The 16,061-nt window shown below is 38.7% G+C and overlaps 2 protein-coding genes across 3 annotated transcripts in view; one reads left to right on the forward strand and one right to left on the reverse strand.

The window, feature by feature from the left end:
• The window catches only part of Plaa (phospholipase A2 activating protein), a 39,856-nt gene extending 24,015 nt beyond the window's left edge, over positions 1-15,841 (forward strand). For both annotated transcript variants that reach the window (XM_050136272.1, XM_050136273.1), the window contains 8 exons: positions 211-380; positions 811-968; positions 1,753-1,972; positions 6,022-6,090; positions 8,447-8,515; positions 9,429-9,530; positions 13,617-13,781; positions 15,084-15,841. In XM_050136272.1, the coding sequence (XP_049992229.1) occupies positions 211-380; positions 811-968; positions 1,753-1,972; positions 6,022-6,090; positions 8,447-8,515; positions 9,429-9,530; positions 13,617-13,781; positions 15,084-15,649 (1,519 nt within the window). In that variant the 3' untranslated portion in view covers positions 15,650-15,841. The remainder of the gene's footprint in view (positions 1-210; positions 381-810; positions 969-1,752; positions 1,973-6,021; positions 6,091-8,446; positions 8,516-9,428; positions 9,531-13,616; positions 13,782-15,083) is intronic.
• Positions 10,431-12,059, reverse strand: LOC126497977 (phosphoglycerate mutase 1-like). The gene has a single exon (XM_050136278.1). The coding sequence runs from the start codon at positions 12,042-12,044 to the stop codon at positions 11,322-11,324; it is 723 nt and encodes a 240-aa protein (XP_049992235.1). The 5' UTR covers positions 12,045-12,059; the 3' UTR covers positions 10,431-11,321.
• Positions 15,842-16,061: the final 220 nt, after the last annotated feature.

A 16,061-nucleotide genomic window follows, 5' to 3' on the forward strand; every position in this document is an offset into this window, starting at 1 on the left:
TTAGAAATTGAAAATTGTGTTTAAATGTATTTTCTCTTCTTTACCAGCAACTTCTTTACATAGCTGGATAATGTATGCTGTAGTCAGCATTCTTCACAATGCATAGTGATGCTTTTCATATTTATGCATACAGATAATTTTTGTTTTATTCACATGAGAGAATGATAATAAACTGTGTCAGTGACTTAAATTGGTTTACTTTTCTTGTAGTGATGGTATGATTAGAGTGTTTACAGAGTCAGAGGATCGGACAGCAAGCACTGAGGAAATCAAGGCTTTTGAGAGGGAGCTCTCTCAGGCAACTATTGATTCCAAAACTGGTGACTTAGGAGACATTAATGCGGAGCAACTTCCTGGGAGGGAACATCTCAATGAACCAGGTAACTATTATAGAGTAATTGTAGTTCAGACAATGGTGGCGCACACCTTTAACCCCAGCACTTGGGAGGCAGAGGCAGACAGATCTCTGTGGGTTGAAGGCTGGCCTGGTCGACAGAGTGAGTTTCAGGACAGCCAAGGCATAACAGAGAAACTATCTCAGTGAGTGGGGGAGGAAGAGAACCGCCACACTTGCCTTTTGGAATACCGAGAGTAATAACAGAAAATGTTTGATAATGTTTCATTTGTTCTCAATGCCAGATACTGATACTTGAGGATTTTTACTATCACACATAACTGATGAGAGAAGCCATATTCTTCTTGTTTGTCTTAATGTTAATTTAGAAGCATCCATTAAAAAAATGTTAAAATTTGTCTTTTTGGATTTTGCTCTGCTAGTCAACCTTTGATTGTTAAAATATTTGTTTTAAGGTACTAGAGAAGGACAGACTCGTCTAATCAGAGATGGAGAGAGAGTTGAAGCCTACCAGTGGAGTGTTAGTGACGGGAGGTGGATAAAAATTGGTGATGTTGTTGGCTCATCTGGTGCTAATCAACAAACATCTGGAAAAGTGTTATATGAAGGGAAAGTATGTCTACTTTTGCTTTCTAATTATTATTTTAAACTACACAGAAAATTAGAAATTTTCTCTGCTAATAAAACTTTCTTTTGTATTTTGGCATTATAAAGTACATTATTGTAAAAAAATTTATCTTCTGTCTTAAAGTAGATTTAATGTATACATTAAAATATATAATTAAACTTTCAAATATATGTCTATATAAAATCTTTCCGTGTAGAGGAAGCTGCATATGACAAATTAGCCATTATCTATCATTTATAATTTCCCATACAAAACTGTTTCCAGTCAGTTTGGATTAGGAGTTTCTTTCATCTCATGCTTAATGCCTGTCTCTATTAAACTTGGCAATACATGAGGGACACTGTAGGGCTGTGCTTATGTGCTTGGTGAGTAGGGCACCCTAACAGCCAAAAATTTTGACCTTGAGATCAACCATTTGGGAGCCTGGTTTTGGACCTGGAATTAATAAGTAGTGATACTCAGTTCCCCATCTCAGCCATCACCTGCCCCACTCCTAATGAAACACTAATTTTGCAGCACATGCACACTTTGGCGCCTTATCTGCCAATAGAAAGCTTTTACCTTTGCATTTTGGAGAATGTTTTAAAGTATAAATTGTTAGAATAAAAACACCTAACACCTGTATTATTTTATACATATCTTTACCATATTTGAACAGGTGAATTGTCTATCTTTTGTTTTTTTTTTTCATTATAGGAATTTGATTATGTTTTTCCCATATTTAAACAGGTGAATTATCTATCTTTTGTGTTTTCTTTTTTCATTATAGGAATTTGATTATGTTTTTTCAATTGATGTCAATGAAGGTGGACCAGCATATAAATTGCCATATAATGTCAGAGAGGATCCCTGGCTGGCCGCGTACAACTTCTTGCAGAAAAATGATTTGAATCCCATGTTTTTGGATCAGGTGGCTAAATTTATTATTGAAAACACAAAAGGTCAAAAGCTGGGACTTGGTAATACCAATTTTTCAGACCCATTTACAGGTGAGTTTGGACTTATATTAAGTCTTATGTACTAACGTTAGGGTTGGGGGCTGTGTGTGTGTCGGGGGAGGAGGGTATTTGTTTCGATTTAGTGGCGATATTAACCAACGTCTTATGCACATGCAAATACATACTCTTACTACTGAGGTATAACTCAGCCTTTTTATCTAGTAATGATAAACCTCAAAGTGTACACCAGGTTTATATTTCACTGAAACAATTATAAAACTACTCTCTTTCAAAATATATCTTTGTGGAGCTGGAAAGATGGCTTAGCGGTTAAGAATGCTTACTGCCACTCTTTCAGAGGACTCAAGTTTAGTTCCCAGCACCTACAGGAGAAGGCTCACAACTGCCTAAAACTCCATCTCCAGAGAGAAACTAATACCCTCTGCAGGCATAGCACATGCGTGCATACCCCCATTGTACACAGGTCTACACTAAACTCAGAATTAACACTAAATAAAAATATTTATGAACATACACATATCTATAAATATACATATATGCATATACATGTGTATACATACATGCATACATATATAGTGGCTGAACGGATGGCTCACTGCTTAAGAACACTTACAGAGCACCCAGATTCAGTTCCCAGTCCAGTGGCTTACTACCGTCTGTAACTCCAGCTCCAGGGAACCCATTGCCCTCTTCTGATGTCCACAGGTACAGGTCACACATGTAGTACACATACATACATGCATTCAAGACATTCATGCACATAGAATAAAAATAAATAAAACCAAAAAAATTAGATATATAACCTCCCAGTAAACTAAATAAAATTAAGATACTTTGATTCAACAATTTGAAATAAAAAATTAAAGATATGCTTTTATTTTTTTATGGTGATAAGCCTCAAATATAGGAATTTATCCATACCATGCTTGCCTGTATTACTAAGCTACACTCCCAGACTTTGTAGTTTCTGTTTTTTAAAGTAAAAACTTTCTACTGGATTTTTTAAAATTAATTTGTGTGTATGTGGGCAGATGTTTGTGGACATACATAAGTCATAACACATGGAGGTCAGAGGACACCTCAGGAATTGGTTCTCTTCTCTTAGGTGTTTCCCAAGGATCAAACTCAGGTTCTTAGGCTGGCCAGCAGGTGCCATTACTTTTCAAGCCACTTTACCAAGGCTGGTTATTTTATTTGGTTGGTTTTTAGGTTTTGTTGTTATTTTGAGACAGAATTTCTTTATGTAGCCCTAGCTCTCCTGGAACTCACTCTGTAGACCGGCTAAGTAGCCTTGAACTCAGAGATCAGTCTGTCTCTGCCTCCCAACTGCTCTAGGCTTTTTAAAAATGTGTGTTATGGCTATCTTCGCTACTTTCCTGTTGCTGTGATAAGACACTGTGACCACGGCAGTTTATAAAAGAAAGTGTTTCTTTGGGACTTGCAGTTTCATGCTTAAAATCCATGACCATCGTGGTGAAAAGTAATGGCAGCAAGCAGGTACTAGAACGGTAACTGAGAGTTCCCATCTTGAGGCACAATCACAAGGCAGAGAATTAATTGTGAGCTGTGTGAGGTTTTTGAAAACTCAGAGCCTGCCCTAAGTGACACACCTTCAACAAGGCCACACCTGATCCTTCCCAAACAACCACCAACTGAGGACTGGGTATTCAAATGCATGAGCCTATGGGGACTCTTTTTTTTTCAAACCATCACGGTGTTTTCATATGAGGTTTGATAGATGTATGTCAACTCTAAGGCAGAGATTGATCGTGTGATTTGTATTCTATTACTGTAATTTAATGTTACCTGTAATAAAAATGACATTAATGGGATTAGGAGTTATTGCTAGCATATAAATTATAATCCAGGAAGTATTGCTGTACATATTGGATCCAGAAAATTGAGGTACAGAGGAAGTAGGATGTTTTGTCTCTTCTTTGAACAAGACTTCTAAGTAAAATTTTAAAATAGATACTTACAGTTAATATCTTCCTTTTGTGATGCATGTATTTGTGTGTGCCTGCATGTGTTATAGTTGGGTTTAAGTTCAGGAAAGACCTTGCGCATTCTAGCCAGGCATTTTTCTGTGGTCTCCTTTTCTTCTTACCCGTGTTTTTCATGTGCTAGTGCTTTTTGTTTTATAAAATTCCCATGTCCCCTTCTTCCAAATTCTTCTTTGGATAGATTTCCTTTCTTTCCTCACAAGTACTACATGATCGTCACATTCTCTTCTCTCACTCTAGTGTAAGAATCCATTGCCTATTTACATAGTTGAACTAACATAATCAAAATTTTCAGAACCTGGTCAGTTGTCCTCATCAACTTAGACCATGAAACTCAATATGGATAAGTTCAACAGAACCACCATATGTGGGTTTCTCATGTATACTTCAGCATTGCCGGGGCATAAATTTCAAAATTTCAAATTTCATAAATGGTTTAACCCTCCAAATACTTGGATTTAGCATAAAGAGAAGGGTGGGTGAGACTGCATACTTAGTGCCTGGATATTTTCTTGTTTCAGACTATGGTGCAAAACAGTGAACACATTGTAGTCCTGTAAAACTAGACACCTGGCTCTGTCTGGGATATTAGCAACCACTCGGCTTGTTTTGTTCTTCTAAATTCTAACTTTATAAGTTGCGTGTGTGTGTTGGGGGGTGCACCTGTGTGAGTGTGCGTGCGTGTATATGTACTAAAAAATTTTCACACATCTGTGCTTGTGTGCACATCAGTGAAAATGTTTCCTTTGTTGCCCTCATACGCTGTAGCATTTCTCTCCATCAGTTGATGTCAGGAGTTACAGTTATATTTCCTGCTAGATTCTCAGCACTGTGCACTCTTTGACATGTGAGTTAAGGAACCCAGAGCTTTCCAAAAGATTAACATTAATGTCAGTGGTATTCATGCAACAGCAACCACAGGAATCCTAGTAAAACAGGAATGATAATAGGAATTCCATACATACATTGTTAGGTCACATGCCGCTTACAATTTTTTTTAAAGGTTTATTTATTTTTTTAATATATATAACTTACTTATTATGTATACAATATTCTGTGTGTATGCCTGCAGGCCAGAAAAGGGCACCAAACCCCATTAAAGATGGCTGTTAGCCACCATGTGGTTGCTGGGAATTGAACTCAAGACCTTTGGAAGAGCAGACAATGCTCTTAACCTCTGAGCCATCTCTCCAGCCCTGCCGCTTACAATTCTATATATTGATTTCAGTTATTTCTACATGAATGTGCTGGGGCTAACATTTCAAACTGGTGTCAGTTAAGAAACTACACTTAGGAGCAGGAGAGACAGCTCAGTGGTTAAGAGCACTTACTGCTCTAGTAGAAGACACAGGTTCTGGTACCGGCACCATGTGACAGCTCACAACTGTTTGTAACTCCAGTTCCAAGGGCTCTGATGCATCAGAGGACCCTAGGCACATGCATGCAGGTATAAAAATATATATATACACATAATTTTTTTTTCGCGAAATATATTCTACCCTTTCCCCAACTCCATTCAAATCCTCCCTGCCTCTCCACTCAATACAACTCCATGCCCTTTCTTTCTGTCTTTAGAATACAAATAGGCAAACAAAACCCATAAGAATTCACACATACACCAAAACCCATGAAAACACAAAATCGGAAACCATAATATACAAACCAAACACCAATAAGACCAGGAAAAAAGTACAAACAAAGCAACATAAGACAAAAAAGTCTACAAAAATATGCAAATACAATTGAGTTTGTTTTGTGTTAACCATTTACTACTGGGTGTGGGGCCTGTCCTCAGACGTGGTTAATATCCCCAGTGAAACTACATTGAAGAAAGTTAATTTTTTCTTTGTGAGTGGCATATACATTTTTAAAAGGAAAGGAAGTGTGCTTGGAGAACCACTGAAATTTTAGTTTCTGTGCAATGGTAAGCTATTTGGCTATAATCTCTATCATTCTGTCATGTGACAGCTTTGCTACTGGTCTTTTTTCTTCCAAACTTTGGTTCTTTTAGCATAAATACCGCGCTGTTTATCAGTTTTAATGTACTTGAGCTTTTCCATTGTTCTGCATGGATAGGTGGTGGTCGCTATGTTCCAGGCTCTTCAGGACCTTCCAACACAGTGCAGACAGCAGATCCTTTCACAGGTGGGATGCATTTCATTACTATAATCTTGATATATTGGCTTGGTATATAACATTTTGTATTATATATTGTCTTTACATTTTGGAGATATGATCCAATAATAGTTCCCTTACGTTTATTTTCAATTTTGATAGATCTTTAACTTATAATTTTTGCTTTTTCCTACAGTGTGTAGATTTTCTCATGATTTTAAAGTACATGTAACCAGAACATTGTTTTCTCCAGTGGTTCTTCCAACAAGGAGAGCAGAGTAGTTAGAAATAGAGTATTTAATGTAAGATGACCATAGGACCAACCTTAGCTCTACCACATGCTTGCTGTGAGAAATTGGCAAGCTCTTTAACTCCTCTGGGCTTTTTTTTAAATCTATGAAATGAGATACTAGGGGAGTCCTCTAACTAAGGTGTAGGGCCAGTGTTATTATTGGCAAGACACTATCATAAGTCATGGCGAAGAAGGAGCCATATGAGTCTTTGATATTGGATGGAGCAGTGCAATCAAGATGTTCCTCATGCATGTTTTGACTAAGCCTAGAAGGAGACATTCTGCCCAGCTGTCTAGGATCATTGTTCCTAATCTGAGTTTTATTAGTGGCTTCTTAAAGTGTCATTAGAGGTTTTCAGGATTCATTTACTTCCTGAGATAGGCAAGCTAATGATTAGTTTCAGAATGTATCAATATATTTCTTTGAATGCTGTTGAATCTTGAGGTAGAGTTCGTGGACAATATACCCAGTTTGCAGGCGATTCATGACTTTTCATGGAATCCAGTGACCTTCCAAACCCAGCACTCATGGGAATATAAACCTACGACCCTTTTTCAGCCATAGATTGTTTCACTATAACTGTAGGTCAGTGTCATGGAACTCTAAATTTCTCTTGATGAGAATCCTTTCTTTAATGAATAAAGTCATCACCTAGATGCAAGTAGTTGCACCTTGTGTATAGACAGCCAACTCTCAAGCTATATGCTTTGGCAGTTAAGGAATTCTTTTGAGTATGTGATTACATTTTAAATGGTATAAGGACCTGAGGAATATATAGATGATGACTTTCTCTTTACCGGTAGTTTTAAGAACAGTGCTCTTAACCACTGAGCTACCTTTCCAGCCCCAAGAATTATTTTTTAGTGAAAATATAGTGGGCACTTTTTTTTTTTAAATATAATTTTTTTATTGAAAAAAAAAAAAAGATTTCCGCCTCCTCCCCGCCTCCCATTTCCCTCCCCGTCTCCCTTTTCCCCCCTCCCCCCTCTCCTCTCCCCCCCCCCCCACTCCTCTCCCCCTCCCTCTCCAGTCTGAGGGGCAGTCAGGGTTCCCTGCCCTGTGGAAAGTCCAAAGTCCTCCCCGCTCCATCTTGGTCTAGGAAGGTGGACATCCAAACTGGCTAGGCTCCCACAAAGCCAGAACATGAAGTAGAATCAAAACCCAGTGGCATTGTCCTTGGCTTCTCAGCAGCCCTCATTGTCCGCCATATTCAGAGAGTCCGGTTTTATCCCATGGTTTTTCAGTCGTAGTCCAGCTGGCCTTGGTGAGCTCACAATAGATCAGCCCCACTGTCTCCGTGGGTGGGTGCACCCCTCGTGGTCCTGACTTCTTTGCTCATATTTTCCCTCCTTCTGCTCCTCCTTGGGACATTGGGAGCTCAGTCCAGTGCTCCAGTGTGGGTCTCTGTCTCTATCTCCATCCATCTCCAGATGAAGGTTCTATGGTGATATGCAAGATATTAATCAGTATGGCTATAGGATAGGGTCATTTCAGGTTCTCTGTCCTCAGCTGCCCCAGGAACTAACTGGGGACATCGCCCTGGGCACCTGGGAGCACCAAATCTCTTGCCAACCCTAAGATGGCTCCCTTAATTAAGATGTGTGCTTCCCTGCTCCCCTATCCGACCTTCCTTTATCCCAAACACGGCTATAAGCATTTTTCTGTAGAAGCATGTGTGTGTGATTTTGAAGTGTGATTGATGGTGATATCATTAGTGTAAGGAAGCTGTAGTGATATTTCATTGTATTTTAATAAATAAAGCTTGCCTGAAGTTCAGAGAGTAAAACAGCCACACTGATCAGCCTTTCAGAATAGGCAGTGGTGACACACACCTTTAATCCCGGCCTTTGGGATGAATATAAAATGGGAGGAGACAGCTCTCACAGACAGTGTCTTTCTGAGATTCCTGGAGGCAGGATCACCATTTCAGACTGAGGTAGAGGTAAGAACCAGTGGCTGGCTGTTTTGCTTTTCTGACCTTTAGGTTGAACCCCAGTTTCTGTCTCTGGGCTGTTATTAATCGTGTTACAGGAAGCAATGACTTAGGCTTTATGATCTGTACTTTGCTCACTAGGAGTATTACTGCGTTGTAGGTGCTGGTCGTTACATGCCGGGTTCTGCAGGTATGGGCACCTCCATAGCTGGAGTCGATCCATTTACAGGTAGGTACTTTAAATTTCTTTTTCTTTTAGATTTTAAAATTTTCATTGAAACTTCTTAGGCCTTAGCCTGGTTTGTTGAGTTATTACCTAGAATTCATCCTGCCTTCCAACTTTGATTCCCTGGTGCTGCAAACGATTTTTGTTTTGGTTTTGTTAATTTAAGACATTGTCTCATAGTGTGCCTCCCAAGTGCTGGCATTAAAAGTGTCCATAAACATAAGTAACAACAAAAGACAGTTTTAATTGAAGAAATTTTAATTTGAGGTCATTTTATTCCACTGAATATTTCAATTTCAATTTGTGATAGTTTGTTTGTCCCAGGATCTCTGTGTAACCCTGGCTGTTCAGGAACTTGCTATGTAGACAAGGCCAGCCTAGAACTTAAAGAACTTTGACAGCCACTGCCTCTTGAGTGCTGGGATTTAAGGTGTGCATCACCACATCTGGCTGTGTTGGACCATTTTTATTAATCATTAGATAACTGAGTTATCTAATTAACAAGTATAATTTATAAAGATATAGAAAATGATGAGACTGACTCCTGTATTTTAAATAAGCAATGAAGGACATGAGAAAAGAGTTACCAGAATGTTAATTAAGACAAGAATGAAGTTTTATCCTTGTTACTAAACCTTTTTAAAATATTTTAGGTAGAATTTTAAGAACAAAATTAGGAAATATGATAGGCCCCTTTCTAAATCTTTACTTCCATTTTATGAGCCAGAAATTACTACATTGATAAATATAAGCAGTATCCAAAAGTTTGTGAATGGTTTGGAGGTGGCTTGCTGTTTTTATTTCATGCCTTGAAATAAAATTACATATCTAAGTAATTGTGAGAACACAGTCATCAATTAGGAAAAAAATCTCATTTTGAGTATTTGTTATAATTTTCATGATCTCCTCTAAATAGGAAGTAGTGCCTACCGTTCAGCGGCATCTAAAACGGTGAATATTTATTTCCCCAAAAAAGAAGCTCTTACCTTTGACCAAGCAAACCCTATGCAAATATTAGGTAAGTCTATATTAATGTTTTTATTACATACCTAATAATAGCTAGAGATGTTCTCCTCCACTTGACATGTGCAAGGATTTGGCTTCCTAAATGAATAGGGACTTCTGGTGAGGCAGTTGTTAGCCCGCTGTATTGACCACAGTCTGATAATTTAACCTCTGGGTTATAAAGAGTTTTGTACAAATACAAGATAAATGCTTATCATGACTAATAGAAAGCATCTATTTAGGGGAAATGTAAATTCTACCCTCAAACTCTTGAGGGTTTTGCAGGAGGGGTGTGTGTGAAAATAAATGAGTTACATTGTGGCATATTTGAAAATTAAAGATAATATTTTTCTGTTATGTTAAAGCAGTTTTTTTTTAATATTTTCATTTTGCTTGCATTGGTGTTTTCTCTGCATGTATGTGTGGGGATGTGAGATCTTGGAGTTATAGACAGTTGTTAGCTGCCATGTGGATGGTGGGAATTGAACCTGGGTCCTCTGGAAGAGCAGTCAGTGCTCTTAACCACTGAGCCATCTCTTCAGCCCCTTAAAGCAGTTTTTTACTATGTAGCTTGTCCACAACTCCTGGTCTATCTGCCTCACCCTTTTGAGTGTTAGGATTATAAGCATCGTACTACCATAACCCACTTTAGAGTCTGACCTTTAAAAATAAGTATCCTACACAAAATGAACTCAGTCGTATTTTTGGAGGTTCTTTGTTTCATGATGTTTTTTTCAGGGCTTTTTTTTTAAAACTTTATTTTTGCATATGCATTATGGTTTCCAGATTTGTGTTTTTATGTGTTTGTGTTTGTGAGTTCCTATATGTGTTTCCTGAGGGCTGTTTGTTTTGGCTCTTTCTCTTCTTTTTCCTTCTTTTGTCTTGTTGTGTTTGTTTTTATTTTATCTTATTATTAGTAGTATTAGTATTTTATTTTATTGAACATCACTCCTTTATTATACTGATCTGGAAAAGAAGATTTAGTATGCCCAAAACAAGTTCTGGACCCACATGGTAGGGTCAAGCAGCTGGAACATGATTCAGACAGCGAAAGACAAAACCCTGGACATGATCAAGGGGCACTTCACCTCTACAAGACAAGGCAGAGGGGTCCTAACACACAATAAGAGACGCTCCTGTCCCTTGAGGACAAGGAGTTTATCCCACTTGATATGAGGAATGGCTTATTTTCTGGTGACCAAATAGACTATTTCAATCACCACTAGAAACCTCAGAGGGGTTTTTGTGTACTGATAAATAAATATGTACTTCTGTTTTTGTAAAAGTAAATGTAACACATAGACTTGACAGGATTGATCCCAACCTTCGGGGGCCAGCAGCTCCTTTAGGTTCAGAGAGGAAGGTAGTTCATTTTTTAAATGCTACTTTCACCTTCCACTGGAATGACTAAAGCCCCCAGTTACCTAACTGCAGAAGAGTGCAGGACAGGCTTCTCACTGGTCAGGCCACAGCATGGTTCCTCCCTGACCTCCTAAAGCAGACCCTTGTAAACAAAGGACTAAGAAAACTGTAATTACTACCTCTCAATTCTCCTAGAAGGGAGCCATCCCTGGATGTGGACCAAGAACCTGCACCCTAGAGGTGTTACTCTGACTAGATTCTATGAAGGGAGTGGGTGCAGGGGATAAAATACTAAAACAAAATGGGAGCCACGGGTCCCCATCTGCAGCTACAACTTAAACTTAAGATCCTAAACATGGAGTCAGTGACGGGTGCTGGGAAGGGCGCAGGAGGCAGACAGGCAGGGAGGAGGGTCTCGGGGCAGAAGTCTATCTGCGCGCCTTCACTTCTTGGCCTTGCCCTGCGCGGCCACAGCGTCCATGGCTTTCCGCACCGTCTCTTCATCTCCCAGGAACTGCATGGGTTTAACGGGCTTCAAGTTCTTGTCCAACTCATAGACAATGGGGATGCCAGTTGGCAGGTTCAGCTCCATGATGGCCTCTTCTGAGAGACCCTCCAGATGCTTGACGATCCCCCGAAGGCTGTTGCCATGGGCTGCAATCAGGACTCTCTTCCCCTCTTTGATCTGGGGGACAATCTCTTCATTCCAGAAGGGCAGTGCTCTGGCAATAGTGTCCTTCAGGCTCTCACAGGACGGTAGCTGGTCCTCAGTAAGGTCTGCGTACCTGCGATCCTTACTGATGTTGCTGTAGAAGGGATGGTCAGGCTCCATTGGCGGTGGTGGGACATCGTAAGATCGCCTCCAGATCTTTACCTGTGCCTCACCATGCTTAGCAGCAGTTTCTGCTTTATTGAGACCAGTCAGACCCCCATAGTGTCGCTCACTGAGGCGCCAGGTCCTGACTACTGGCAGCCACATCTGGTCAATGGCAACCAGGACTGTCAAGAGGGTCCAGATTGCTCTCTTCTGCACGGAGGTGAAGCAGATGTCGAATTCATAGCCAGCATCTCGCAACGCCTGTCCGGCATACCAGCCGCTGAAGCGGTTCTCCAGGTTCCAGGCGCTCTCGCTGTGCGGGATGAGGACCAGCTTGTAGGCAGCCATGGCGATAGGCCTAGTATTAGTATTTTAGATGCCTATTTGTATCCTAAAGAGAGAGGGTGTGGATTTAGATGGATGGAGAAGTAGGGAGTATCTGGGAGGAGTTGGGGGTGGGGAAGCTATATCAGAATATATGGAAAAATTCTATTTTCAATTAAAAAACATAATGCCCTGTGGACAGAGCCAGTCGGTACTCGAATGGAGGAAACGGAGGAAACGCCATGTCCTCTGACCTCCGTGCCTTTCCACTGTTTCACTGTGGACCCTGCTTCTTGTATATGGAGTAAAGTCAAGCTTTCAAAATGATAAATATAAATAGATTCGGGTATTTGTAACATTTGGGAGGACGAAGCAGGAGGAGTACAAATTTAAGGCTAGCCTGAATTGTATATTGAAACTATCTGGGGAAGGGGGCCACAGGGGAGCAGAGTGGGTGAGAGAAAGAGAAAAATACACTGTTTTTACTCTGATTGCTTTTCTGTCAGTTTTTCTCAAATTAAAGTGAAAAGGGAAAATTTTGAACTCTAAATTACTTTATCCCTTTGCTACAAAGCTGATGGTGAAGATTAATTGAAATAACAGTTGTACCTTGACATAAGGCAGAGATTTTTTCATTATTGTTCTTTATATTATTGTTACAAATAGCATTGATAGGTAATATTTTGAACTAAAAAGTATACACACACTTAAACATTTGTTAATTATACAGATCTAAGAGATTTCTTGTTTTCTACATTTCTCAAAATTTTGTTTTCATTAATTTGCAATGTTGAAATTGTAGTGCCAAATACAAGTGAGATAGGTCCAAAGTCCATTTGTGATTGTTAAAGAGTTATAAATTTAGGGGCTGGAGAGATGGCTCAGAGGCTAAGAGCACTGACTACTCTTCCGGAGGACTCAGATTCAGTCCCCAGCACCCACAGTTATGAGGCAGTTCAAAACTGTCTGTAACTCTAGTTCCAGAGGATCTGACACCCTCACACAGGCATACATACAGACAAAGCACCAATGCACACAAAATAAAAAAATTAAAAGAAAAATTTTTTTAATTTAAAAAAAAGATTTGTAAATTTGAAACTGGTGAGGTGGCTCAGTCGGTAAAAGTACAAGCTTGATGATTTAAGTTTGATCCCTGGAATCTGGTAAAAGGAGAGAATTGATGCCTTGATGCTTACGTTATCTTTTGGCTGCCTCGTGCAAACCATAGGCACATGTATGTCCCGCATTCACATACATATCATACAACATATAAAAATAATAGATTAAATATTTTAAGTTACTAAAATTTTGGGGGAAATGGAAAATGACTTATACTTGAATATACATACATACATGCATACATACATACATACATAACTGTTGCTTTGAAAAACACTCAGAGTGGCTCTAAAGCAGGATCTGAGGGTCTCGATTGCCTTTCCTACTCTACACAGAAATGCTCATGGACCTCATTTGATGGTTTTGATAATTGCTGAGAAGAGTGTTACTGTGTAGGAGAGCATTCCTGAAAATGGCATATGTATTATTTGGCTAAGTTCAGATAGAGAATTTTGAAAGATTGGTTTTGGGTTCTAGGAAAGCTAAAGGAACTTAATGGAACTGCACCTGAAGACAAGAAGCTAACTGAAGATGAGTTGGTACTTCTCGAAAAGATACTATCTCTAATTTGTAATAATTCTTCAGAAAAGCCAACAGCCCAGCAACTCCATATTTTGTGGAAAGCCATCAACTGGCCTGAAGGTAAGAAGTATCTTCAAATTTTAACTAAGAACCTTTTATTTCTGCCAATATTGCTGATACTTCTAGATTAACTAAAAGTTAATGTGGGTATTTGTAATTGAGATTATGCACATTATGCAGAAAGGCCTCGCCACATCACTATCATTCATAATCTTGTTAGTCACAACCCATGAGATTCCGATGGTGTATGTTCGGTATACCTTAACTGAAATTTAGGAACCAGGAATGTTTTAGAATTTGGATTCTCCTAGTTTGAATTATTTCCATTGACTAATTGAACATTCATAATCAATCAGAAATCAGAAATTCTTTTAGAATTTCTATTATTTTAGAATTAAAATGTTTGAGATTTTATATTTCATTATTTGGGATAATAATTACCTTTAGAAATTCTTTGTGACCTATTAACTACATATTAAAAGCATCTACTATTATTCTACCTTTTATATCATTATCATATTTTTTGAAAACCAAAAGAACCTCTCATGGTTTTTAAAAATCTTTGGAAATGTATTTAATCTTACATGTATGAATGTCATGTGTGCACAGGTGTATGGGTACCACATGAGTGCCTGGTGAGTGTGAAGGTAGGAAGTGGGCAACAGATCACCAGACACGGGAGTTAAGAGTCGCCATTTGGGTCCTGGAACTTGGACCTGAGTCCTGTACAAGAGTAGCAAGTGCTCCAAACCACGAATCCATCTCTCAAGCCCATGATTTATTTTTCATGACATTTACTGGAGGAAAAAATATTTTTCTTTACTACAAAATAGCCATGTTTAAGATTTAACTGTTCGCTTTGACTGCCTGTTGTGTTCTGTCACTATACTTCCTTTGAGTGCCATAATTAAGACTTTAGTTTATTAAGGTTTTCTTGTTCTAGTGTATGTGAAGATCTTTTACACATGATTGTCCTTATGTTATGGAGCATATAATGTCTTGTTTCCTTACATTCGCAATAAGATTGTTCATTAAATGTTCGCTTGGCAGCTACACAGCACTCAGTTACAAAGCTCCTTCCAAAATTTAACTCTCTGGCTTGGTTACCAGATATTTAAAGCTAGATTCCCTACTTCAGTCATTCATCTCATTAATGAGTATTTTGCTATGTCAGACTATTAGACAATCTAAGAGTTATCTCAGTTTTGAAGCATATAGCCTAGTTTATATAAATATAAAAACATTTTTCACATTTCCTATAAATGGTCATTTTGTAGTGGGAAAATAAAGTAAAACTGAATAATAACTATAAGGAATTTTCTAGATTTTTCATATGTATTAATGAGTATTTCTTTTTAATAGACATTGTCTTTCCTGCACTTGACATTCTTCGGCTATCAATTAAACATCCCAGTGTGAATGAGAATTTCTGCGGTGAAAAAGAAGGAGATCAGTTCAGCAGCCATCTCATCAACCTCCTGAGCCCTAAAGGAAAGCCTGCAAACCAGCTGCTTGCTCTTAGGACTTTTTGCAATTGCTTTGTTAGTCAGGCAGGACAAAAGCTCATGATGTCCCAGAGGGAATCACTGATATCACAAGCAATAGAACTGAAATCAGGGGGCAATAAGAACATTCATATTGCTCTGGCTACATTGACCTTGAACTATTCTGTTTGTTTCCATAAAGACCATAACATTGAGGGGAAAGCTCAGTGCTTGTCAGTAATTAGCACAATCTTGGAAGTTGTACAAGACCTAGAAGCCACTTTTAGACTCCTTGTGGCTCTTGGGACACTTATCAGTGATGATACGAATGCTATACAATTAGCCAAGTCCTTAGGTGTTGACTCTCAAATAAAAAAGTATGCCTCCGTATCAGAGCCAGCTAAAGTAAGCGAATGCTGTAGACTTATCTTAAATTTGCTGTAACACTGGGGAAGGGAAGCTGAGGTTTTCAACTGATTAATGGGGGTCCTTTTTTTTTTTTTCTTCACATTTTACATGACTGATTGCAGATATTTAAAAGAGAGAGAAGAAAGAAAATGGAACTGTGGGTTAAATTCAGATCTTACAAAGTTGTGTTGAGGAGAAACAAATTATAAATAAAGTTTTTGCACTGATGGTTGTGAGGTTTTCCTGTGTAATGGGGCAGATTTTTAAGGGTATAGAAACATTAAAATTATAGTGAATAACAGCACAATTACAGTGGCTTTTTCTTCCTTACCTTTATTACTCAGGAGAGCACAGATTTTTCCTTATGTAGTCTGCCTCTACTTCTGTGAGACCTTGTTCAGTTGGCCTCTATGTTGTGCATTAGCTTCTTCGCTTCCTTTCACTGCTG

The sequence above is a fragment of the Alexandromys fortis genome, unplaced genomic scaffold (assembly GCF_014885135.2).
Source record: "Alexandromys fortis isolate MF-2015 unplaced genomic scaffold, M_Fortis_MF-2015_v1.1 scaffold_13, whole genome shotgun sequence".
In the NCBI taxonomy this organism is placed as follows: domain Eukaryota; kingdom Metazoa; phylum Chordata; class Mammalia; order Rodentia; family Cricetidae; genus Alexandromys; species Alexandromys fortis.

Coding starts and splice junctions, on each gene's coding strand:
- LOC126497977 (XM_050136278.1), bottom strand. CDS start 12,044: ATGGCTGCCTACAAGCTGGTCCTCATCCCGCACAGCGAGAGCGCCTGG.